We start from the raw sequence: 26,223 nt of genomic DNA, 5'->3' as shown, positions 1-26,223 counted from the left end.
GAGAGTTGTAATTGTGAAATCCAACCTATGTTGAAAACTATGTAGGTTATTATAATCTCGCATTTCAGAACTCTTTTTAAACTTTAAAATAATCTTAGAATTTTCTTAATTCTATTGATCATGTCTCCCAACTGTATGTTTGTAATAAAGAGCACAGAACATGTCAGGTAGAAGGAATTTTGGAGTGTGGTGGAGTGTCTCTAGAAGATTGATCTTTGTTTTGGGAGGCCAGATAGCCGATAGAAGTAGTGTCAGTGCCTCTGCATTTCAGTCACTGCGTTGCGAAAGATTTTTGAATGGACAGCACTGGGAGCGGAGGAAGCAGAGTGGATGTAATGCCATTGATGAGAAATATACTTGGAGGGGGAAAAAAGTAGCCGTCTGACATTTGTGTACCAAAACCAAAATGGCAGGAAGACTTTTAATGACTTTTAGGTCTATTACCAGTAGAATACCAATATGATATATAGTGTGTGATAGGTGTAGTTTATAACCAAGTTGCATGTGATAGTATGGTCGTTCTAAGTCTTCTGCATGCTGGGAGCACAAAGATGGCATTTCTTAAGTTTCTTATGGAATAAATAAATAATGCCTAAAAATCAGTAATACTTGTATGGTAGAAGTAACTTACATATATATAAAAAGCTTTATCTAGGGGAAAAATAATGATCATATGTGTATTTCAAAGGCAGAAATAAATTCTATGGTTTGTTGAGGGCTTTCAAAATGGAGTAGGCTCCTGAGGATAGGAGAAAAGCTCAACTTCAGTATGAATAAAAAGACTGAGTTAATTCCCATAACACTTGAATTACTTCCTCTCCACGCGTTCCATCCCCCCCCGCCCCAGTCTCATAACTGAGTCTCCAGACAGGCGTATGTATTTACAGCTGTCTATTTCGGTGGTCTTCTTGGTATTTCTGAGTTCTTCTTTTTCTATCCATTTGACATTTTGAGACAGCTAGACACTAGCAGCTTTCATATTGGAACTTTTCAGAACTCTTGAGAGGATCCTTAATGTATTTTCTCCAGGAGACAGTTGAAGAATCTCTGTAATCTTGTAGAACAAAGATTACAGTTAGAATATCCTTAAACTTGTTGTTTTTCAAGTTTTTGTTTGAAAGGTCTCTTCAGTTTGAATGTTGAGCAAGAGTTAGCAGATTTTTTTTTATCCCTGTATTTGGATGAATCTTAAAGATTGGGAAGTGGTAAAATGGTTTGGAAAACTGATGTTTTCCTCTGTTAATTCAGTTTCCATAAGCAGTATAGTATGTTTACTTTAAGCTAGTTAATGTTTTGTCCCAAGACTTCATGATTCCGGTCTCTTGTGTTGGGATGATTAAACTTCCGCAAAAATTCGTATGTCTCTTGGTAATGGGGAAGAGAAACTTTCCCATCATAGGCAAACAACTGTTTAGCTTAATAGAACTATGACTTAGAGGAATGATGTTTGTATTTCTGTTTGGAAAGATACAATTTTGTGACTTCTTTCCATAAGCGGATCTTTTTCTTAAACTGTAGACAGTCAAGAGAACTTGCAGCTGTTTAGACAAAATGTAACTCTGAGTGCAAACTAGGCTTTGTAACTTTTGGATCTCTCCACTGGTACCTTTGGGATGTTTTAAGTAATTTTCTATAATTGTAGTCTGAATTTTTTTGCTTTCTTTTATCACTATCTTTTAGATTGATTGTCAGGTTCTTTGTTCTACTGAAGATTGTCTTGTAGAAGACTGCCTTTTAGGAGAAAAATAAAGAATACAGTCTAAGTCACATCAACTTTGAGCTTCAGAGGTCAGACTGTGCTAACAAATAGTTAAATAGGAGTACAGTTTTGTTACCAAAGTCTTCTGTAGAATTTTTTTTTTTTCAGATCATTAAGTGCCTAACAGAAGAGGTCAGAGTAACATTTTCCCACATGTAAACCGAAAAGACTTCCCAAAATCATGTAGAAGGTTGGTACAAAAACTCAGACCAGACTTACTGTAAGTAATAGGAACATCGTGTGGTGATTCTGAAAATCCTCCTTAATCTTCATTATTTTGAGTCCTAGTTAATTTCAGCTAATCTTCTAAGAGGACTGTTAATTTCAGCTGACAGTTTTTCAGTAGTAATTTCAGGAAAATTTTGATAATTAGATAAATAGTGAGATGTAAGTCAAGATTTTTTTTTTTTTTTCTTTTAAAAAGATGCTTTAATTCTTCACATAATCCTGAGAGGGCAAATAAATCATTTTTGTTTGTCATGTGCTTGAAGTGCAGTTGAATTTCCTAATGAGTTTCATGGGTGTTTTTCTTAAATAGTGAAAATGGGCTTAGTTGTACAGTAACATTGAAGATCAGTGAGTAGCTTTTGTTTTCTGAGGGCAGTGAGTTAGCACTCTGGACTAGCTCACCATGGATTAGGCAGCTCTAAGTACTGATGAAGGGGTGGAGTGTGCGTACGTGCAACTGAAAACAGAGGGGGAAGGGATGCCTGCGGCAGCAGTGACTTGAAAACAATTTAAAATGTTCCAGAGTGGCTTCATCAGTTGTGTCATGAAAGTAATATCCAAAATAATCAATGAAATTTGTGAAGGAAAATGTTAGAAATTCTGAAATGGACTTGGTGTTATCACAGCATTTCACATTCCTTTTGACATGTAGATGATTTCTTAATAAACTAATAGGCGGAACAAGAATTTTAATATGAATTGATTACTGTTTCTTACCATCTGCAGCTTGCAGAAAATTAGAACGCAATACTTTACACTTATGTTGGCAAAAAAGTCACCTCTTCTGTTTAACTTGAAGGATAAAGTGAGAGATTTATTTTTTTTTTAAATAGAGAGTCTTCACTAAAGGCCAGTTCTAGTAGATACCTTCCTATCTTTTAATAGTGCTTTGATAACTTAGCAGTTAAGTTAACATAGCATTAGAAATGTAGATTTCCTTTTTAATGCAACAGTTGGCATCATCTTTTAATCTGTAGTTTGACTGGTTGATGGAGCATTAGATAGTTTTTGTCTTTCTCTTTTTTTCACATGCAGATAAATCACAAATGTTAGTCTATAATAATCTCAAAGTGGTTTAACATGGAATCTGCTTCAGTTCAGACAACACAGAATGTATGTTTATTATTTTGCTATCTTTGTAACTCCTTTATGTGGGGAGTCTATGGCATAATCTCTTAATGAGTCAGGAAAAACGGTGTAGGGAAAATGCAGACAATTCTCAGGGCAGCTAATTTAGCAAACGAGAAACAAACATTTTTGCTTGCTTTTTTGGTGAGGAGTTTGACAAGAGCGTGGCGATCTTGGGACGCTCTTCTATAGGACTGAATGAAGTGGTCTTATGACTGCTGAAAGAAGATCCTACTCTCAGCTATGTTCCTGCCGTGTTGCGTTGGCTATCATGTTTGTTGAGTTTCTCTGGCTTGCTAGCTTGGCAGAGGGTTAGCCCAGCCCTTCTTTCCCCTTGGCCCCTGTTGTTGGACAGCTTTCTGTCGAATTAGTAAGTTGAGCGGGCTCGTGAAGCATCCGGTTAATGTCAAAAACCAGTGAGGGACAAAGCAGTGAGACCTCCTTTTAGCATAAGCAGACCATTAGCTTGACTCACTTCTTTATGTGGCCTTAGTTTCAGTTCAATGTAAATTCACCCGTAGATCATGGTGGAATTTTGCAAGAGTGGAATAAGTTAATAAATAGGTTTTATTTGAGACCTGCTTTTGAATTGGTGAAAGAGTTCAGGTGATACCTAATTGACACTGAGTGATAAAAGTGGCATTTTCAGTGTGGTTTGTAGTGGCTAGAAGGAATGATAAAGTTACAATGTAGAGAAGGAAAATAAAATAATCAAGGTATAAATTTGGGACAAGCATCTGCTTCTAGTTATTTGTTTTGTAAACATTCTACTCGAAAGACTTAGAAGGTATAAAATGGATAATGGGTTAGCAGGTGCAGCCTACAGAACCTTTTACAAAGGCTTTTCAAATATTTTTAAGTCATAAATTTTCTGCAGAACTTTTTTTCTGCATACGTAATTCACCAAAGAAAAGCTTGGTGAGTACAATGTTGCTGCTTTCTTGATACTGATTATAAGAGAGCTTATTACCATAAGCAGAGTAATTATGCAGTGAGTTATGTTTGCATTTAAATTAGCACTGCCACTAACTTGGTCCTGAGAACTGCTGTAAACAGTAAGTTCAGGATCTTCTTAATTAGCATTGCATTTTGTTACATTGTGAAGTAACTTGTATAGCTGTAAAGGATATAATCAACGGTTGGGTCTTGGAGCTTCATTTGTTATTTTATTCAACTACTGAGCAAATATTTTTATTGGTGTTTTTTGCTTAATGCAATTACATGACAACTAAAGTTTGCATGTCACGGACACATTAATAGTATATCACAGGATGTTAAAATTCTTTATTAGTGGTTGCTGTTTAAGTGCATCCTTCAATTTGAGAAACTCAGCACTTCCAAGTGTTATGAGATAGCAGCAGACTACTGGAAAGGAGCCATATGATCTTATTTCTAAGCTGAAATGTTCTCCTAGAATGTTATCAACTCTCTGGCAAGATAAATGACTGATATTTAGACCCAAAGACTTTTGGCCTTCAACTTCCAAAAGGCTTCATGTGACTCAGGTTTTAAGCAGAGGCTTAGAGTCAAGTGAGATATGCCCATCGGTGCTCTTGTCCAATGTTTCTGAACTGACCCAGTGCTATTATATGTAAATTTTGCTTTCACCAGGGCATTAGCATCGATTTGACCATTTTAGTGCGTGCTTAGGATTCTATTTCTTTTTGTTCTTCTGATTAATAAGTAATGACAAATGTATGAAATGTTCAGGCAGACTTTTCCAGTGTTCAAGGAATTTTTTTGAACAGGAAGAGTCAAAGCTGAATGTTTTGGCCAATCAAATACAGATTGGTCTGGTGTGTTTGTCAGTGCGTTCTTGGTAATTCTGATGCCACCTCAAGGCTTTCAGCAACCAGGCTTTAAATTCATCATAGTACATCCTCCAGAGTATATGTAGAAATGCTCTCAATGGTAAATATTTTGTAGTGATTGAATACAAAGTTTGAATGTTTTTGCATTCTTTAGTTTTAATGGTGTGACTATATAAATGGGCTAAAGGAAGATAAGGTGATTTGGACAGGTGTGGCGTTGGGAGTTTAGTCTGAATATTTGTTGTCATTACTCCTACAATCTACAGCACTGCTGTCAGGTTAAGGTATCATTATTTTTGTGAATTATTTTCTCTGGCTAGAGAGCAGGCAGTTGTCATTCACAAGGCTCGCAAGATGACCACACAGAATATCCTACGATTACAGAAAATCGTTCAGCTTTACTGTTGTGCTGGTAGCCTCAGTTGAACTAGCTGTCCTCCTTTCCTTTTGGTTTTCTTAAATTAAAGAAGACATGGTGAAACATCTTGAAAGAGTAAGATATTTTTCAGGTTGTGGAGATGCGTTTATTGGAGAAGTGTTTTTGTAGAAGATATTTTTATTACTTAAGTATTTTTAGTTCTTGAGCTTTTATAGACTACTGTAGAGTTAGTGAGTTGGATGTTAATCGGAGCATTGTAGCCTTTATTACATTGCCTAAAGTAGATGGAGTTGGGGATAGATCTCTTTCTTAAATATTTTACGCTTTTTAAGATTGGACAACCCTTGAGGTTCAAGATGGTCAGTGCCAGTATTCAGTTTTTTGTTTCTTAGTTGGTCAGAAATGTGGAAGTATTGTGTACCAAGGAGTATAGTTCTGTGTTATGGCTGGTGGTTGGCCATAGTGAAAGTCCTAAGCACTGCTGAAATAGTACTCAAAGATAAGGCAGTTTTTTTCATGCTCATGGGGCAGTTCAGCAGGTTGTTCGCATAATTTGGATGTTTATATTTCTTTGGTTAATGGGTAGTGTCTGTGCCAGGTTGACTATTGCCCCCTTTCTGTAAAGTCTTATGAAATAACACAATAACAAGGGGCTGAAACTTTGTGACCTACAAGGATAGAAACTACTCTGCAAGGAGAACTCATTAATGCAAATTAGTATTTCTCTTTCCTTCTGGCTTTTTTAGAGACAGAACTTTTCTGTGTGCACTTCCTTTGATGTGGGGTCTCCTGGTAAAATGTTTAAACTAAAATACTGTTGAATAGGAACAAATTTCTTTGAATATTAGAATACAGGGCTGCTGCAGCTGTTTCCCCAGAAGTGAAAAATCATCACACTTTTCCAAAGGAGTCCATTTAAATGAAGGCAGTAGACAGTAACTTCAAAGCTTTCAAAAAGTATTTCTTCTCCTGAGCAAACAGTGGCTGGTAGAAAACAAGTGGCTCATTAGTCTGCAGACTTCAACCTTTTGGGGGTGGGAAGGGACAGCTCTTTGCAGTGGCGAGTAAAATACTCTTTTTGCAAATTGGTCGTGGATGTTTGTGTTGAATGAGTGTTGGCACTTTAATTGTTGCTGTAAGAAATATAAGCATTATTTCCCATAAAGATATTTGTCAAAGTATAATACTCTGCCCAGGTTCTTTTAGAAAATCCCTGTATAGGGGATGTAATGTTTAATATCAGTTGTGTATATTTGATGTTATGGGGGATTTCTGATTTAGCAGAATGATACATTTGTACTATTTTTTAAGTATATTTTATAAGTTACACTTGGCAAAAGAAAGAAATTGCAATACGCAGTTCAATCGCAATACCGATCTGACTCCCATTACCAGTCTCTATAATATGATCACCATCATGACGCCGGGCATCCCCAGTCACCAGAAAGGAATAAGTGGGTTGAAATCAGCTCAGGGCTGTTGCTCTCTTTTGAAATATTGTTGGTTGTTCAGTGCATGTGTTGGGCTGAGCCAAATGCACATCTCCCGTGCTGGTCTGGCTAACTCAGACTTTCACATTCTTTTGATTCAATCGGGGCGAAACATTTACACAACTAGTTGATGCACTCAACTGACATAATGGTTTATCCAAAGCAAAGGCCACCCTCCAGTCCCCATTGTGTTGAGGTAAAGTTAGCGTCTTTGCAACAGCTGTGGTTAGTCACACACCACATTATTTCCAGAGCTTCATGGCTGCATCGCCCTTGTCCATCTCCTCTGAGCCTTCTGTTTTAGGGGTTTATTGGTCAGTCACAGTATTGGAGAATTTTTTATATTTAAATTCACAGGGCTTTGAGACTCATTAGAGGAATTGCTAATTGAGAATACAGGAAGTAATTGGTCTTCCTGATGTAATCAGATGTGAGGTACAAACAACTCTATCACTGCAGTCTGTATAGATGAAGTCTTCCTGAATATAACTTCCAATTTTCTGCACATCGTTAAAAAATTAGTTCAAAAGCCAAGAATACGACATGAAATAATGGAATTTACTTAATCAAGGTGAGTTTGTAGCTTGTCTGCATTTGTAGTTTGTGAACTTGGCTGCACTGATTTTTATTTATTTTATTAAATCTGTATCCACCACACTCAGCTACTTCCATGTGCTTCTTTTTGTTAACATAACTGGTGAATTTCTCTGGAGGTATAATTCCTGTTCAGATCTGTCAAAATTTCACGGAGGAAGTTGTATCATAGTCACAACCATGTTCAGTGTTACATGTTCTAGAATGGTCTGAGGGCTCTCTGCATGCTCATCTCCACCCTGCCTCCGCTTCTGGAATCCTGCTATGCGTCCAGGATTTGCTTCTGGGTGTGCAGTTGGTCTAGGACTAAACTGTAACTATTGAGTGTGCCTAATGGCCTAATGCTTTTTTTTTTTTTCTTTTGTGCTTGGATTTTTGCTGTGTCTTGTCATCACATGGTCCTCATTCTGTGGCTGGGCCCTGTATTGAGGTTCAAGGAGCACCTTGCCTTCTAAACAAATGGGAGAGGCAAAGATGGCAGAAATCTAGTGAAATACATGGTTTTTAAGGTTGTTGCTAGAAAGTGACTCTGTGGAATCACAGTCATGATACTGAGTGGTGACCTGTTTAAATGGAGAGTTTGAAGATGGACAATAACATGATTAAAGATCTGGATCTCTAAAACCTCTAGCCACCATGTCCTAACAAGTAGGAAAAGACTTTGCAGCGATCTTTCATATCTGATGGAACTGACAGACTCTACCCAGAATGGAAGCAATGCTCTTTTCTTTTCCTTAAAGACCTTTCACAGCCAAGAGTCTTTGCCTAGTGGGAACTGTTTCCCAAGTCCATGTGCACACACATGGAGACTCAGGCCTCTATGCCCGTTGACATCTAGTTGATCTCTAGTCCCGTGACTTTCAGGATGCCAGACAGTGCAGAAGAGGTAAGCGCTTGATATTTTATTGTGTTACCGTGTGCACTGATGTCTAAGGTAGTTGCTCTGTCTGTTGTTACCTCTCTGCCATCCTGGCTCTGAATTGTACAGAACTGGAGAAAAGCATGCTTAGTAGCATCGGAGTTTTCTAAACCTTTTAGTATACGTCACGTATAGTTTGATCATACATAAAGTTCAGGAAATGAGGAGCTTGTAAGTTTTAATCTGTTTTGCATTCAGTCAAAAACCTTTATTATGTTGTTGAACGCTATCATTTTTTTCAGTGCAAGGAAGGTATATAAAAAGATAGTTCTTATGGTGGGTCAGGAGCTACTGAGTCTTTCAGGATCCCAAAAAGAAAGGCACGAACACTGGTAAGGCAGATCACTACTAATAACTCAGAAAAGGCGAGAGCAAGGTATAAATCATATGTCCTTTCTGATGCTGGGAACTCTGAGATGATCGAGCTTTGGATGGATCTTTGGTCAGGCACACTGTAGATCTCGTGTGCTCTGTGTTCACTAGTATTCTTAAGGGGTTTTGCTTACAGTACGGGTTCATCAATCACTCGCTGATAGCAGTCAGGTCTGGCATGTGGGCTTTGAAGTTGTCCCTTGGACAACACGGTCTAATATCCTTATCTCATAAATAAAGCTGCAGTTCCTGAGCAGGTGCAGGGAATATCTCAAGTGGAAAAGACAACATACTGCACATATACGTAAGTTTAAATGCACATTGATTAATTACCCATTGATTAAGTATACATTCATTAATTTTACTATTGATTAGACACGGTAGCATTCAGTAGCAATTGTGTGGTATCTGCGATAGAGGCATATTACCTGGGTGTGGGTCACTAGCTGCTCGTACAACAATAGTCTCACAGGTTGATTACTACAAACAAGTCAAAAGGTCTTTGTAGTACTTGTAGTGGCTTGAAAGGGGTTCATTTTTACAGGGACTGATGGGGGTAGATTCAAACTGACTGAATTAGCTATTCAGATGGACGGGAAGATTCAGAAGAAAGTGATAGGTATGGTTAAGAAGTACATATTGGAAGCATGCGGAGTCAGTGCTTCCAGTCATCTTTTCACATTTCCAGTTGCATCAGAGTGGTTCCCAAAAACTGCCTCTACTAACCTGCAGTTTGCCAGTGGGACTTCTTGTGTGGTAGGGTAAACGGTTCTTTCTGAAAGTAGAGTGCCCAAACCCAGATGCATCCTTATGTCTCAGGTTTCTGAAGGAACTTCTCAAAGAAAGAAAAAGTATTTTGCTTTAGTTACCTCAACTTAAATGCCATTTTTTTAAAAACTCCCTCCCTCCTCACTGTTCTCAGTAGTTTTGTTTTTACACCACCTTTGTGTTTTGCACTTTTAGGTCGGTTGAGTAACTGCATGTAACATTTACAGGACTTTATATTAGCTAATTAGCTAAAATGTTTTGGTCACGAGTCTGTCTAGAAATAGATTTTTCTATGAGAATGTTCTAAATTTTTAGACTGCTCTCAGTGAATGTAGGTCCTGCCATTTGCTTTCTCAGACAAAGCAGAGCTAAAATTTGTCCTGAAAAAAATAATTGTAAAAGTATCTCAATGTCAATGAGCCCTGCTGATTGATAATGGACTGTTCCTGCTAAGCTGAGAAATAGCATGGTAATGGTAGGTTGTCAGTATCGGTCATGGTAGAAAGAGGGTAGGCAGAATTTTGTAGTGTATGAGGAAGAAGAAACAGTAACACATTACTGTTAACTGGTTAATTAGATTTTTTTCTGAAGAGAAAACGCAAAAGAGCTCTGAATTTCTGTTAGTGTAAGCCTTCCAGGCTAATTTGTATTAATTTTGATAAACAAGCTTTGGTCACAGTTCCATGGTCATATGATTGATGTGTGTTTCTTGGTCTAGAACTCGTAGTGTGTACGTTGGAAGTGGTCCAAGAAAAGTCCTTCCCCAGGCAGCTATTTATTTTTGTTAGCTAGCATCCTGCTGCTTTGTTCCTTGGTAGAGTTAACTGCGAGCAGGGAATGGGCAGCTGTAGTCACAGCTCCAAAAGCTTCAGTGGTCATGTGTGTGCTGCCTATTTGATACAGCAGCATAGGCCAGTATAGTTTCTTAGCCCAGTTATCCATCTAAAAACTTGGCCTGCAACAAATTACTGAAGTGCTTTAAGGTATCAGCTGATAGATGCTAGAAAACTAATTGCAGCATAGGATGGGAAGACATCTTACTATATGTGGGTTGACTCCTTTAATATAGAAACACAGTGGTTTTGGGAATAGCTTCTGTTGGATATGCTAAAGGATGTTGCAGACGCCCGGACCTCCAGCGTGCAGATCTGGGCAGCAGTGCAAAGGGCTGTAGAGCACTTGCTGACAGTATTGAATAAATAACCCTTCTTTCGCTTTGTGGAAATATTACATAGTAAAGGCAAAATTATTTGCTTGAGGATAGTTACTGTGTTCCAGCAGATAGCAAGCACTTTTTCAACTATTTTTTTGGACCTAAATCTGTTGGTGTAACCCACTTTATATTTTGGAAGGTAGTGATGAAAGAAACAGTGATCAGATTCTCGTTGGCTAAGCAATTGAATTTAATTGGTGGCAAAGTTAGATATTTGAAACTGTTCTTTTCTGAACTAGGAGTGTAGTTTAATCTACACAGATTGTAGGGGATTTTGAGAAATTAGATGAAGATCCTCCACAATTGTCTTACAATATGTAATTTTGCTCTAGAGAAAGGAGCTGCCTATAAAAAGACCTTCTGAGCTTTTATTTTTTAATCCTGTACCACATTTTCTCTATAGATATTTTCACTGTGTACAGTACAGTATTGTTCGTAAAAGTGGGAGATAATATGAATGAAACACATTGAAAACAAATGCCTTTTTGAGTCTGTCACAAAAAGGTTGTCAAAATAGGCTTTGCTGTAGCACAGTTCTGTGCTAATGCAGATTTATTTGGAAAAGCCTGATCTTTGAGACTACTTTAACATTTTTGTTTAACTTCCTAAAATATCCTTAAAAAGCTTGTTATTAGACTTTCTGAAGTTGTCATTGATAATATTAGGGAAACGGTCGGTTACATATCCTTTTTGGAATTGTTATTTGTGTTTAGCAGCCATGTCAGTTGGTATCAGGAAAAAGACTTTTCTCAGCTCTAAAATTTGTAATGGCTGTCAGTTCATTTCTGCCGACTCTTGCTGGGAAACCTTGGCTGCTCGGCATTTTTGTGGAGAATGTGGACTCATCTTGGTCAAACTTCTAAGTTTGCGGGTTTGTTTTGAAACAGCACTTAGGCTTAATGGTTTTTCAGCCCTGAGCTGGTGTTTGGTAGCTAATACCATGAATGTGGTTTCTATTTTCAATAAAATTCAAAAGCTGGCACTTAGGATAGGAAACCTTAAGGAAAAGAACATGAGCTAGTAATTCGGTAGGGTGTTTTATCCGAGAGGGGAGATTGTGGCAAAATCCTGGGTGAATGTTTGCTTTAGAAAAGTATGTAGTCCAAGAAAACTGAAACACAAGTAAGGTTAAAATCCAAAGAAAATTAAGTATTACCATTTAAAGTATGCAAAGTCATCATTGTCAACTGCAATTTCCTGAGAATTGAAGTAATTAAACTTAATATTGGTTTGTATGTGTAGGCTTAACAGCAGCTGCAGCTGGGTGTGTTCTTAATTGCAGAATAGGTGAATTTGAATGAAACTGTTTCTTCCCAGGGACCAAACCTTGTGAGCATGGAGTGCTTCTTGGCTGCTGTAAAAGTGGTGGTACGTTTAACCACGGGCTGGCTGGCTGCGTGGAGGACTGGGTGGTCATGATGATGCATCGCTTCCCATAATGAAGTTGTAGGGAAATGAACTTATATACACCAAAGAGTATTTTATAAGGCTTAGGGTCACAATGTTTGTATTCTTCGTAACTGGAAAACCTGCCATTCTGCTGCTCTTGTGGTCAGCTTCAGTTGCTTTAATAATAGTTGTGTTTTGTAGAGGGAGTCTTATGATGTGTTCTGTGACAAACATGCAACTGTGGAGCATGTGTTTGTCCCTCTGGGCCAGAACAGCGTAACCTTGGTGTAAGGGCTTGTGAGCATTGGGTTTTGTCAAAAGACCCCTTGTTAGGAACAGAATTATATTCATTATTTTGTTTTCCTTCTGATGTTGAAAGTAATAGTGCTTTTAAAATACTTTAAATAAACATATGTTGAGACAGATAAATCTGTTCCTGTTTTGAACCATGGCTGAAATATTTTTTTCTTAATTTCTTGTCTGACTTGAAATGTGTAAAGGTATTTGGAAATGATAACTTGCTAGATAATTTTTATAAATGTATATATTTATAGTGTATAATAATGTGTATTCACCATCATTTTTAAAGATGACTTGCATCAGTTTATATACTTAAGGTTTCATTAAGTACCTAACCAATGCTAAAGCATATTTAAGTCACGTATTTTGTACTCTATAAAAATTTGGCCACAGACTTTCCAATTCTGGTCTTTGCATAAATGTATCATTGAAAGGATAGTGAAGAACAGAAGAAAGCTCTTTCGGTGGAATGAAGTCCGGGAACTGGAGTGGAGGTGTGGCAGAGCATAGCTGAGCTTCCGTTCTTGGCCCTTGCTGAGCTACACTCCAGGAGCCCAGCTGCTCAGTCCTGCTGGTTTTAGGCTACAGTGTGGGATCTAAGGGGTTCCCCCTCTTTGGAGGCCAGTAAACACATTGTTAAGGTGCAGTTCTTTCATCTGCCATCCTGCCTGCCCAGGAGCTCAAACACATGCTCCATATCACCCTGTTTCTCATTAGTCTCTAGACCTGCTTTCTTATATTTGCAGTGAAGGAGCAAGTTTTGTTGGTTTCCTGTTTCACTGGGAACTACATGGCAAGCGTAGAATTTCCAAGGGTTTCTCTTGAAAGTGAAAGCCTGTGAGTTCCAACTGTAGCACTTTCACCTTTGTTCATTGTTCCCATAGGCCCCTAGGATGAAGTCTTTGTGGAGTCTATTTAAGTAAGCAGCTAGAAGAACAAATACTGAGTTAAATTTATCTCAGCTGTCGTATCTGAGTACATGGCAAGCAACACGCAGTATAGAAAATGAAGATTGTCATTCCTTTTTTAGGGCATAAAAATGCTGGAATCTTTTAATGTATTGTCATCTTGAAGTACTTTATCTTAACATTTTAAGTCTCAGCATCCAGAGAGGAGATTTATATGTGACAGTCATTATTTTTAAAGCATAAAATCACCTGTTCAAATTCCGTGCAAGTATAATGGGCAAACCATTTCTGTGGTGTGCATGTTTGCATGTTATGTGTCTTCCAGTTAATGGAGGGGGGAAGTGTGTGTGGCACAACGGACGAGATATTAATTATGGGTGCAGTAAGGTAATGAGAGGGGGGAAAAAAGAGTATCACTCCAACTTCTCATTTAATAAGCAAGAATTCAGAAACTCTGAAGCTTCATTAAAAATCAAAGCAGTGCTGAGTTGTGCAATCAATGTTGCTGTTGCTCTGTTCTACAGTTCACAAAACTTTGAATTCCTTATATTACAGGAAAACATTACTTTTTATAGCATTGACTTGAAGCTTTTGAACTGCAGTCAAGTTTATGACTTTCTTGTTTGAAGTTTTCTTAATGTTGTTTCTCCTGTCTTTGTGTACAAGAAAATGTAAATAGGCCTGCTTAGACCACCTTCATTAATAAGTAGAAAGTAGGGGCAGGGAGTGAAATGTATCTGGAGTGATTACTTTCTGACCAGGTGTTGATGATAATGAGCTAACAGATTATGAATATATTTAACTATTAGGATCTTTGTCATCACTGAACATGTCGTTAGAGAAATCAATCTTCTCAGTTGCATGTCAGGTGTTTTCTTTTATTATTGCAGGTGATACTGCATGAAAATAAGCTGAATTTTAGATTTATTTTTTTTGAAGTGCGATGGTTATCAAAAACTACCTTTTAATGACATTAATACTGTATTGCTCTGGTATATGTTGTTTGAAATGAAATGTTAGTGCTCTCCTTCCCTTCAGACTTTGGTTTTGTTTCTTAGGTTGCACGTCTTCAAAAAATCCCTGATGGTGACAATGAGACAATGATTCCTGTACTGTCTTCAAAAAAAGCAAGTGAATTGCCAGTTGATGAAGTAGCAAGCATTCTGCAAGTAAGTGGTTTTGCATCTCTTAAGAATGCACTGATGTTACCAAACAATAAGTTTGATATTTCTTAAGGACAGATCTTGTCATTGAAAGTCTATGCATTATCATGCAGTTTGGTATTGGCTATTGTCTGCTTCTAAAAGCATGTTGATTTTTAAATTGTTACTTGAAATGCTCTAATCTGTAACGTTTTCAAAAAAACTGGGTATTTGGAAGGGGGATGAGATTCAACTTGAAAATGTTTGGATTTCTGTATGCTTTGAAGATTGCTTTTTGTTAATAAAAATCCTAGAGTCAACCTTCCTATAAAATTCTGTCCTATTTCTCGTAGCTATTGCTTCCATTTCTCTAAGGAATCCTTAACATCCTTAATTTATTTTGGTAGCCTTCATTTTAAGTGGAGGAACAGGATTGAGAGAGCTTCCCATTGACAGATTTATGAACCATTGAATCTGGGTTAATTTTCATGTTAGATGGTATTTTTTCAGTATGCTTGACTGCTTGAGACTACACCATGATAAAGGTTGGTCATTGACAACTCAAGACTTTGAAGCTATTGCTGGCATTTGGCTGAATAACTGAATTCCTGACATAATCTTCAAGAGTCTGAACTATGCCCACGGTTTGGCTTGTTACAGAGTTTTCTGCAGGGAAGATCAGCAATTGTTTAGAGATGTGAAACAGCATCTGCTTCTGTAGTTCTTCTGTGAATTTTTTGTTGATCTCTTAAGAATTGCCAAACTGAGTTCTAAAATAGTAGTTAGTTAGCTTTTATTGTCGTACAAACATTAGTATCAAACTTGTCTTTCTGATATTGGCCAAATTTGTATAATCCGAGGCTATATATTTTGGTGTTGGGATTTGTTTTGACGTCTACTTATTATTGTAATTGCTGACTGTGTTATTCTTTGCGTATTTTAATAGGCTAATCTTCAGAATGGCTTAAAAAACTGTGAAGTTTGTCATAGACGGGCATTCCATGGATGGAATGAATTTGATATTAGTGAAGATGAACCACTGTGGAAAAAATATATTTCCCAGGTTAAGATTTTTGTCCTTTCTAATACTTTTCAGTAATTTTGCTCTTTATTAATAATTTAGCTTTTGTGTGCGTGAACGTATTCTGATAAAAGTGGGAACAGGAACAGGAAATTGCAACTTCTATACATTATATCTAATTTACCTATTGAAAAACCTTTTATTTAGGTACGTGCCAGTGTTTTAATTACATGATTTGTTCTTGGATGTGTGTTTGTAACTAGCCAAAGGGTACCACTTATAACTAGCCTGAGGGCTGGAGGAGCAGAGCAAAGTTCCCTGTAGGCAAAGACTTGGGTATGAATCGCACTAAGGTCAGACACAAATGCATATGACTGTTGGTAAATATTTAAATGAAACGTGAAGTATGAATGCTTCATAGAGGAAATTTTAAAAAGCAAAACCACTGCCTTTGAGCTGAGGGTGGAGGTGGGGCCAGCCTTGATTCTGGTATTAAGCAGAACTGTCAAATGTCAAGTGTGTGGGGTTTTTGTTGTTTGTGTTTTTTTCCTATCAGTGGGATTTATCTCATTTATATATATGCATATATTTTTATATATATAAGTGCATACTACTTCTCAAAATGGTGTGGAAGTGTCACTACTTCCTTCTGCCTACCCCTGCCGTCCCCCAGCTACACAAGATATTTACCGCAAATTTTCACACGGAAGATTTTTTTCTAATGAATTTTTAATGTTAAACATCATGACCAACGTTTCCTGCACCTGTAGAGTAAACCCTGAAGTAATAGATGGTTAATTCTGGAGAACTGTTTTACTTGGGAGTGACTAAAAAGATATTCAGCACTCTGCTGATGTTAACAGTGGGAACTTGATTACGTACTAGCTGTCCTCTGGCATTAATGCTTTATTTTCCCATTTGTAGTGTCAAATTAGTCAGATGCATCAGAACATTTCTAAAGCATATTGTCCAAGTCTATTTTAGGTAGGATTTATTAAGATACGTATTTGCTTTGCTATATGTTCTTCACTTTAATTGGGGGAATGTTCTTTTTTGTACCATTTCTCAAAAAAATGACCATGTTAGCAACCCACTGTCATGTAGAAGCAAGACCTGTTATTATTTGAGCTTTAGAAATCTCAAGAAAGCATATGATCTAAAAGGAAAACTTGTGTCTTGTAAAACAAGAAATCATGAATTGAAAGTTACGAAATATATTGCTGCCTTGATAGTGGTCAGTTTCTGGGGACGATATAAGCCTCAGTATAAGCCTCAAGGACTGAATATATTTCAGGCTGCTTCTTGTATGTTTAAATTATGTTTAAATACAGTATGAACAAATACAGGAGATTATTCTTTTTGTCTTAAAAACGTGAATTGAGAAAGGTAAGAAACAGTTTTTTCCTGTTATGTATTGAATACGGTCTATTCAAGGTCTTTGACAGTTAAAAACAACACCCTCAAGTAAACACCCAAACTGCATAGAGTCAGATTTTCTTTGTACTGACAGGTTAGAAATACTTTACTTGTAGAATAATATGTTTCAAAATAGATCGGATGTGCTTTGAGGGATAGATAAAATGGTCTTTCTGTCAAGTATATTGCTGAATTACTGTTCTGTTTCATTTCAGTTTAAAAATCCCCTTATTATGCTTCTCCTGGCATCTGCAGTCATCAGTGTTTTAATGCATCAGTTTGATGATGCCGTCAGTATCACTGTGGTAAGGAACTAAAATTTTATCTTTGTTGGGAGTACTTCAGAATGTGCAATCACATGTACTGTCAACGTCACATGAATGCCAATGTGGGATGGGATCACTTGATTCTAATTAATGGATTTGATTTATATGCTGTCATTAAATCCATTAAATCTGTTTAGTTTGTGACTGGATTTTGATGGGGTTTTTTTCTTGACTGGTAGCAGTAATACATATCAAAATACATCAGTGAATAGTTATCTGGCTGCATCTTGCATCCTTACTGGTTGAAATGCCCGTCTTCAGGCATTTGTTCAGAGGACCAATTTTTGGTGTCTCTTATGTAATTTTTGTCTTAAATTATGCTTTAATTTCAAATTGAAACCAAATAAGCCTTCTGTTAATTTACTTGAAAGATGTAATCTTTTCAAACATGAAAAAGAAATGTAACCTGAACTCTCTAGAAATAGCAGATGGAAGACAGAAGCTGAAATAATGAATTTTTTGTAGAAGTTTGCTTCTACAAAAGCAAAAAGTTTGTTTTTCTTCATTTTCAGATGATAGTGCAATTTTTCTGTGGCTGTATCTTTGTGCTCAGAGCCTTAGCAACAAAACTAATTTGCTGCTGAAGATCAACGACATATTTCTTTTGGTGGCAACGCTGGCTTGAGCAGCTTTTGCCATCTTATTAGCTCTGCTGATACAAATGTATTGTAAAGCTTTTTGATCTGGACTGGGAACTGATGAAGATTTTTAAAAAAATAATAATTAAAAAATTACCTCCCTTTTCCCTTTTGGAACCTATTGGCTTCTTGATGCACACCATTGCATGTAGACACAAACCGAGAGACTGATGTGAGGGTAGGAATGCAAAGCTGTGTCAGGTAGCACGAACTGTAGAAGATAATACTGCCTCCAAAAGGAACACGTGTAGCTCTGATGGAAACATTCCATGGAAAGATGGAATATATATAGTTATTTACTCTAACATTCAGTTGGTGAGGCCAACGCTAGTATCAAAAATAAAGCAGACTTACTGGATTTATCCTTGATTTTGTTAAGAGTTCTTCAAGAGTGTTTTTCTCTTGCAAAATGGTAATACCTTGGTTATTTTTTAGTAGTTCCTGTGGGTGCTTTAATTAAAGGCTTAATTAATGGATTTTGTTACACCGATTTATTACACAACCATAAGACAACTCAATTTGAGTAACAAATTCAGGTAATGTAACAAAACTCAATTTGAGAGTGTATTGAAGGGGAAGATGATACTTACTTTACACGAAATAGATTTCATTCATTCACTCGCTTTCACATCACGGACTTAGAAGCCTCGTGATTTTTCTGTTGAAGTGGTGTGACCAGAATTGTATGTGATACGAGGGACTGTGAAGGCGTGCTTTGAGGCCTCAGTACTTGTCTTAGATTATTTCTAATGAGAGGGGATTTTTAGCTTTTTTGTTTGGGATCTTTGGTACTTTGGCTGTTTGGGGTATACTCTGTGTCCTGTCTCACTCCTCGGGAGTCCTGGGCAGAGTTCCTGAGTCTCATTCTCCTCTTGTTCTTCTTACTGGGATATTTTCTGGCTCCAGACCTGTTCTTCAGCTTGCTACCTTATCTCTGGTCTTCAGTTTATTCTTAGTCATTCTGTTATCTGGTTATTTGAATGAAAACACATCTGTGATGCTCTGCAGCAGTTAACACGTCATTCCTAACCTTTGTTCTGTTCACAGAGAATGCCATTCACTCTTCATTCAGACCAGTTTTCCTAAATGTGTCATGGATCTTTCTCCACTGCTGTCTCTTGCTCACTGTCCAGAAACACGGAGCAGTTCTTCAAAATCACTATCTAGTTGTTAATCTTATTTTTAGTAAAATCAGGTTATTGAGTTCTTGGACATCACTAGAGCAGATGTAAATAGATAATAGCATCACTTCTATAACAGACCCAAGGGATAGCGAGGGATTTTGAGCATGAGAAAGTTTGTTTCCAAATAATATTGTTAATGTGTAGTAATAACTATGGCTAAGCAAACCCAAATATGATCACTTACTTTCATGGCCATTTGGAATTAATTTATCTTACCTGCTTTTGTTTTCCTGCAGGCAATTCTTATTGTTGTTACAGTTGCCTTCGTTCAGGTAAGACAGCTGTTGTCCAAATGAGATTATTGCTTTTATGTAAACTCTTCTATTTATAAGAGTGAAGTAGTTGTCTTGATGCATTGTGCTGTGAATGGTTGAGTAAAGAGCTCTGTGCTTTCATCCAAGTCTTTTGTCTCTTCTAAAGTGCAGGATTCACCTGCTTTAACTACATTGACATTTATGCATCTGCATTGGTATTATACTCAGCCATAAAAGAGTACTTGTATAAAAGCACTTAGAATAAACAGTGTAGAAGTATTTAAATATTTAACTTCATAGAAAATAGATTTTGAAAATGTAACTCTGGCTTCAGTTTTGTACAGAAATTAAAATATAATAAAATTGTCTTCAAGTAGTTTTCTAAGTCGTAAAGGAGTTGTTTTCATTCTGTAAATGCACAGCTTTACTCAATGTGTACCTAAACCAAAATTGCTTTGTGTTTGTGCTTTATATGTTGAGTTAGAGATGAGTTGTGTGACCTTAGTTCTCCAGGAAGGGACTAAGAGCATGAACACAGTATTTTTGGTACTGACTTGTTAAACTGTAGAACTCAATCATGTGCCTGATCACCGAGTTTAGAAGCATTAGTACAAGGATTACAAAAACTTGAAGATATTGAAGAAAAATAGAGAGGACCTCTGCTATTCTTTCAGAAGAAATGCCTGTAGGCAATCTGTAAATTTTTCAGTGTTTGGACCATACTTGCTTTTTAAAGTATCTAATATAGAACTGTCGAAGGGCATCTTTTATCTTATTGTTTGGGATATTACTTTAATACAACTTTACTAATAAGACAAATTTCAGTAGATGTATCTTATGTTTAACTGTTGCCTGTTATAAAAATGTTAAGTTTTATTTTTTAAAAATGTCTCTACAGGAGTACAGATCAGAAAAATCTCTTGAAGAGCTTAGTAAACTTGTGCCTCCAGAATGCCATTGGTATGTAATAGTCTGTCAGTTCAGTCCTAAATTAAGTCATAATAACTTTAATCTGAAATGAGTTAATGAAAAAGGTTTTACTGAACTTACTGCCTTTGTATCAAGCTCTTATGCTGACACAGAACAAGCTTTGCTTTTGCTCATTTTAAAGATTGTTTTCTAAGCCTAAAAAACTACTCCATGTTCAAATGATGTTACTGATGTGTAACTTCTAAGAAACAAGCAGCAAATAAGAAATCATGTTTTGCTGAAACCAGTAACATTGCAGTGCGTAGTCAACAGTGTGACTGTTTTTCTTGGGCAAAATGCCAGGGAAGAGATTCTCATTGCTCTTCATGTTTTTGCCTACAGTGTACGAGAAGGTAGGGTGGAACATACACTTGCAAGAGACTTGGTCCCAGGTGATACTGTCTGCCTGTCAGTTGGAGACAGAGTCCCAGCTGATCTACGATTATTTGAGGTATATACCTAATATTGCTTTAATATTTAATAACTTCTGGTTTTGTGGGACAGAGGGGAAGAGAAGATAGCCACTGAACACTGAACTACAATAATTGTTACTGTTTGGAATTCACAACTGTTCTGATAGAAATTTTGAAATAATGACTTTCCACGTGTAATTGTGCATTCTTAACAAAATATATGATTTCTTTTTGTAGCACATAGGAAAGAATTTTCCAGTTTTATGTAGTAATGCATTTTTGAAAATTTTAGTTGAGTACTTTTTCCTCAATGTTAAACATGTTGTAAAATTACTGTTTTCAGTCTGAATGATAAGATATTTTGGCAGCTGTTTGCAGATGTTTTTTGGGTCTTTGCATTAATTCTTAGGGTATAGTTTCAGTGTTCTCTGATAATAGAATATTAAAAAAAAATTTGAAATTGTGCCAGTGTAATACTTTCTCTGACACTTTTTCATCAGTGTGCGTTGTTATATTTTCTAGTTTCCTAAATATTTAATTTGTAACATTAGCACGGCTGGAAGTGTTTGAGTTGAAGCAGTAGTACTATAATAGTACTTGCAGATTCTCTAAAAGCAAAGTGGAATGTGTATATATTCATCGCGCTTATTTTGATGGCTTTGGTTCAATAATATCGTGTAACTTTTCTGTCAGATTGGGCATCCTCAGGTTTCCCAATATTTGGGCTATCTATCATGTTAAAGTCATTTCTGGATACGATGAGCGGTGTATCTGTGATTGATACTGGATTAATCAGAGTTTGTTTTATAGACAAAGCCTGAACGAGCTAGTTTCTGAGACAAATCTGTGGCGCTCTTGAGAAATTTGTCTGGCTTATCTGTTGTTAGCCCCTGTAGCGTAGTTAGTGCTTGAGTGGGTTTGTTTTTTGTGACTGCAAACACTTCCTCCTTCCCTCAGCAGTTGTGTAGTCTCTGCATGGATATGGCACTGGTGTTGCAGCAGCATCATCTCCTGCTCATAAGCTTATGGCATGCTATAATAGTGGCCTGCTTGGATGTCTTACAAAGGAAAGCAGAAACGAAATTAGAAGTTTCTCAGCTGTCGTTAGCCCTAAAATAAAAATTTGTGCCATCGTTATCTCAACTACTCTTGCAGATCATTTGAAAATAAGAGCGTGTCATCTTATTTTCGTCTTGTCTGTACTGGGCATTTTTATGGGATGGTGGGTTTTAAAACAAATTGAGATCATCTTTTCAGATAAAGAGGTAGATCTTTTCAGCATATTCTGATTTATGCCGTCTGTCCTAGGAGATTGTAGAAATGAAAGCAGGCACTGTTTACTTTCTACAGCCTTTCGTATATGTGAGAAGTTTCTTCACTGGTCTAATCTTGCAGGGGCAATCTTGTTTTCTAAAAGACCTTTTCTGGCCTGAGTTTTCTGTATGTTAATGAATGGTCCATCAAGTTTTATGGTAGTCTTCACTAAAGCCAGAATATTACATCAGGAACTAACATACTCATAACAGTGTAGGCTTTGAACACAATTCCTTTTGGTAGTGATGATACATATTTCAGAGCTTGTGGCTAAATCTGACTAGTAGCAAAGTGGCACCTTCATCCTGTTTCCGCTTGGTGTCTGAGGAATACGTAACAAATACAAAATTACTATAGAGCTATCTGGAGTTAATAATTCTTTATGGCTTTGACTGAAAGATTCATTGCAGTTTTTCACAAGTGTCCCTTTTCCTTTACTGATGCAGCATCTATCTTCTAAAAACGGGTACTACCCTGGTAACTATGTGAGAGAATAGCAGGAATTAGAGGGATTTGGCAGATCAGAAAGCACTTTAGTGAAGGTACTATCCTTTTTTAACACTGACCAATAATTTTTCATCTAGCTGCCTGTGTTCATTTTATTATTCAGCTAGAACTGGAGTGGATCAGAGTTATCATGCCATTTAAAAAAACAAAGCAAAACACCAAAAAAACTCCCAACTCGGATGTCAGAGTGATCTGCTATAGTGTAGTGGTACTGAGTGCAATGTAACTGATTCTTACTTACTCTTTGTAAGTGATATCCTTTGAAAAAGAGTTTTGGCAGTTGAGTTTTATTATGCACGCTTTAACACTACTTTTCTTGAGAAGGTTATTTTGGAATTTAGTGGTATGGTCACCAATAGTGGGTTTATACCTTTTAATAGTACAAAATTATTTTACTTAAATTTTGGAAACAGAATTTTATGATTCAGGCTTTGGCTAAAGTCAGTAGATTAATATGTAAGAATTGATGTCAGTTGAGGGAAGACATTTTTCTTCAATTTATAATTTGATAATTTTTTGTTTATAGAGCACAAGCTTAATTTTCTTCATCTATCAGCTGATTAATACAGAATAACTCATTTTTAACTAATCCTTCTCTAACTGCCCCAACAGGCTGCCACAAAAGCCACAAAAGGAAAACGTAAAACAAAAAAAGGCAGCTTCTCTTCTTCTAGTTTACTTGACTGTTGCCTGAATAGTATTTTCCCTGTAGACACTTTGTGAACAAAAAAACCTGCATGAAATATGTTTTTTGTTAGGGAATTCTTAATGGACCACGATAGGAGGAAGTAGACAGAGGGAGACTTGACAAGATAATATATATGTGCACTTGTATTCCCAGTTAATTATTTTGTTTGGTGACAGAATGCATCTTGAATGTTTTATAGAAAACCAATCACGGACATAAAATTGAGTAAACTTAGACTCTTCGAAGTGAGAGCTTGTTGTTTTGTTGATCCTTAAAATATGGTTTATACTGACATGGCTTTTTATCATAGGAATAAATTGAATGTATTTTTGTCAAAATTGGGGAAATTCTATTAACACTTCTAACTACTTACAAAAGATTGTTATGCTTTTTATCTAGTCCATGTATTTTGTTTTCAAAGGCTGTGGACCTTTCTATTGATGAATCCAGTCTCACGGGTGAGACAGCTCCTTGCTCTAAATCTACAGCTCCTCAGCCAGCAGCAACCAATGGAGACCTTACTTCTAGGAGCAACATTGCTTTCATGGGAACATTGGTCAGATGTGGAAAAGCAAAGGTGAAATCATTATTAATAGAGAAGAATATTTTCCATGTTTCAACTATTTGAAGGCAGTTCTTATTTTTAAAGTTCACCTATCAATTGGGAAATGTACTTTAATAGCTACGTATATTTTGAGTTTTCTGAAAGAATAGAAATGGAATAGAAATAGAAATTTTTACTGGAAATATAGAAGACTACTGTGATACACTGCAGATCTTTTCTCATTAGTGCTTTTTGAGACATTCTTAGGGCCAGGAGAGCTCAAATTTATAGGGACTAGATGATGGGAAACCCTTCGGTCTAGGATGTGGTATTTTACTTCTAGAACTACATTTACATGTTTGAAAATCTGTAACTGAAAATGCAGTTTTGGCTGGTGTTAGATAGGGGTTACCCTTTTTGAGTTTTGTTACTCTACTTCAGTAGTGGACAGAGTAGCAGCTTGTTTCACAGAGGCAAAATGTTTCTTAGCAAAAATGTTTCCTACTTGTGCCAACAATTATTTTTATAAACAAAGCTAAAAATCATAGCAAGCTAAATGGCATTTTCCCACTATTTGAGTCAAAGCTGTCAAGAGCATCCACTAACATTAAAATTAAACTTCAGATTTGGCTTTTTTTTTTTTTTTTTTAGGGGATAGTTATTGGAACAGGAGAAAACTCTGAATTTGGGGAGGTTTTCAAAATGATGCAAGCAGAAGAGGTAAGAGTGAATATTCAGAAGCGAGGACATATTTTTTAAGTGTATATTTCATCCATTAGAACTGTACTTACTGTACCTTTCAAGGGAATAGTCCTGTCCAGCCTGTGAAGTGGAATCTAATTTAATACACGTGAGGAAAATACAATCATCTGTTCAATAGTATTTAGTTTGTATTATAACAAGTGTAATTATTAATGGAAAAAAAAGAAGGAAAAGAACCCGATGTGAGCATTCTACTCCCAACAACATTCTGAAATATCAGTCTTGTAGGGCTATTTTTTGATATTTATATTACAGTAAACTAATTTTAAAAGTAAATTTTGAAGGTAAGAGTGAATTAAACTTGATACCAGCTTTCTCAGATAGTGTACATGCACTTTAATGATAACTTGTTGAACAAAGGTGATTTTACAATGACCCTGTCTTTTTTTTGCCATGCTTTCTATACTGTAGTCCACCATCTATTACTATTAAAACCCCCAAACTTATTTGCGTCCAAGGTAAAAAATTCACTTTCCTGTTTTGGTTTGTTTTTTTTTTTTTTAGTTCAGATTTTTGTTTTGTGTCCCCTCCTTTCTATCCACCTTCACCCCGTTTCCACCACCCCCCCTTTTTTTTTTTTTGGGCACTAGGTTGTCTTAAGTATTTCCATGGTTTTCTATTTGGCTAAACTGAATTTTCTGCAGATGATTAACAAATTCCTTTAGAGATATAACTGGCCTTCCAGGGCTCTATTGCCTTTGTCTTGAAAAGTCAGTTTTATTTTTGTTATCAAGAACTTTTTTGTTCTTGGAAGAAATGCAGAGGCTTTTAGTCAGCATGATTTTTTTTTTTTAATAAAATCTTTGATAATAAAATCTTTTTTTAATAAAATATTTTGTGTTAGATTATTTGGTGTAGACATTGCAAAGCTCCAAAAGAATGTTTCTAATAAATTTTTCATTTCATTGAAGTGGTTGTGAATCTTCTTGAATTCTACATGAGAATGGAACAGAATAGTCTGTTTTCAGAAAGTAAACAGGGTATAACTGCATCTTACTCACTGACAGTGTTTTGAAATGTGCACATCTGAAGTAATATGTGATACAGTTCATTCTTTTTAACCTGTACTTGTTAACTGCTGCACGTTTACCGTTCATCAAGGCTCCAAAGACACCGCTGCAGAAGAGCATGGATCTCTTGGGAAAACAGCTTTCCCTGTATTCCTTTGGTATAATAGGTAAGAGAATTTACGTGAAAGAATTACAAATTGTTATGCAACTGAAACCAACAAGTAGGCTTGGGAAAATGGAAGGCTTGATCTTTTTTTTTTTTTTTTTTTTAAGTATTTTTGACTCCTCATTTCATCGGTCACTTTGAGTTCATGATACTAATTGTATGAAGATTGCTGATGTGACATAACTTTCATCATAAGAGTGTTTCACAGAATCGTAGAATGATTTGGGTTGGAAGGGTGTCACGACCCGCTCTCAGGAAAGAGGGGCGGTGACTCACATTTGTAAATCTCTGATGGCGCGGACTAAGGTGAGATAAATCTCAAGGTCCATATACAAACATTTATTAGTTTCCCAAAATGATTAGTATAGGTCTTAATAAGTCCATGCTAATTGGTTAGGTATATAACAAATTATGGCAAGCGGTGAGGTATGGATTGTGTTATTTAGCATGTTACTTATGCAACTACTTATGGCAAGCAGTACTTGGTTTTGTATTGGGTGCACCTCTCAAGCCTGTCCAGGTCCCTCTGGATGGCATCCCCTCCCTCCAGCGTATCGACTGTGCAACACAGCTTGGTGTCATTGGCAGATTTGCTGAGGGTGCACTCTGTC

At 36.6% G+C, this 26,223-nt stretch overlaps 1 protein-coding gene across 4 annotated transcripts in view; it reads left to right on the top strand.

Moving 5' to 3' along the window:
- Window positions 1-26,223, top strand: part of ATP2C1 (ATPase secretory pathway Ca2+ transporting 1) — a 72,980-nt gene that overhangs the window by 19,326 nt on the left and 27,431 nt on the right. For 2 of the 4 annotated variants that reach the window (XM_074150605.1, XM_074150604.1), the window contains exons 1-9: window positions 14,323-14,427; window positions 15,347-15,463; window positions 17,053-17,142; window positions 19,222-19,257; window positions 20,138-20,199; window positions 20,551-20,659; window positions 23,552-23,707; window positions 24,326-24,394; window positions 25,538-25,613. In XM_074150605.1, coding sequence (XP_074006706.1) covers window positions 14,359-14,427; window positions 15,347-15,463; window positions 17,053-17,142; window positions 19,222-19,257; window positions 20,138-20,199; window positions 20,551-20,659; window positions 23,552-23,707; window positions 24,326-24,394; window positions 25,538-25,613 — 784 coding nt within the window. In that variant the 5' untranslated portion in view covers window positions 14,323-14,358. Of the gene's footprint in view, window positions 1-13,653; window positions 13,669-14,316; window positions 14,428-15,346; window positions 15,464-17,052; window positions 17,143-19,221; window positions 19,258-20,137; window positions 20,200-20,550; window positions 20,660-23,551; window positions 23,708-24,325; window positions 24,395-25,537; window positions 25,614-26,223 lie in introns of those variants that run through there. The other 2 variants (XM_074150606.1, XM_074150603.1) reach the window with 2 other exon arrangements.

The sequence above is a fragment of the Numenius arquata genome, chromosome 7 (genome assembly GCF_964106895.1).
Source record: "Numenius arquata chromosome 7, bNumArq3.hap1.1, whole genome shotgun sequence".
Classification (NCBI taxonomy): domain Eukaryota; kingdom Metazoa; phylum Chordata; class Aves; order Charadriiformes; family Scolopacidae; genus Numenius; species Numenius arquata.
This window is presented reverse-complemented; position numbering and strand designations above follow the sequence as displayed.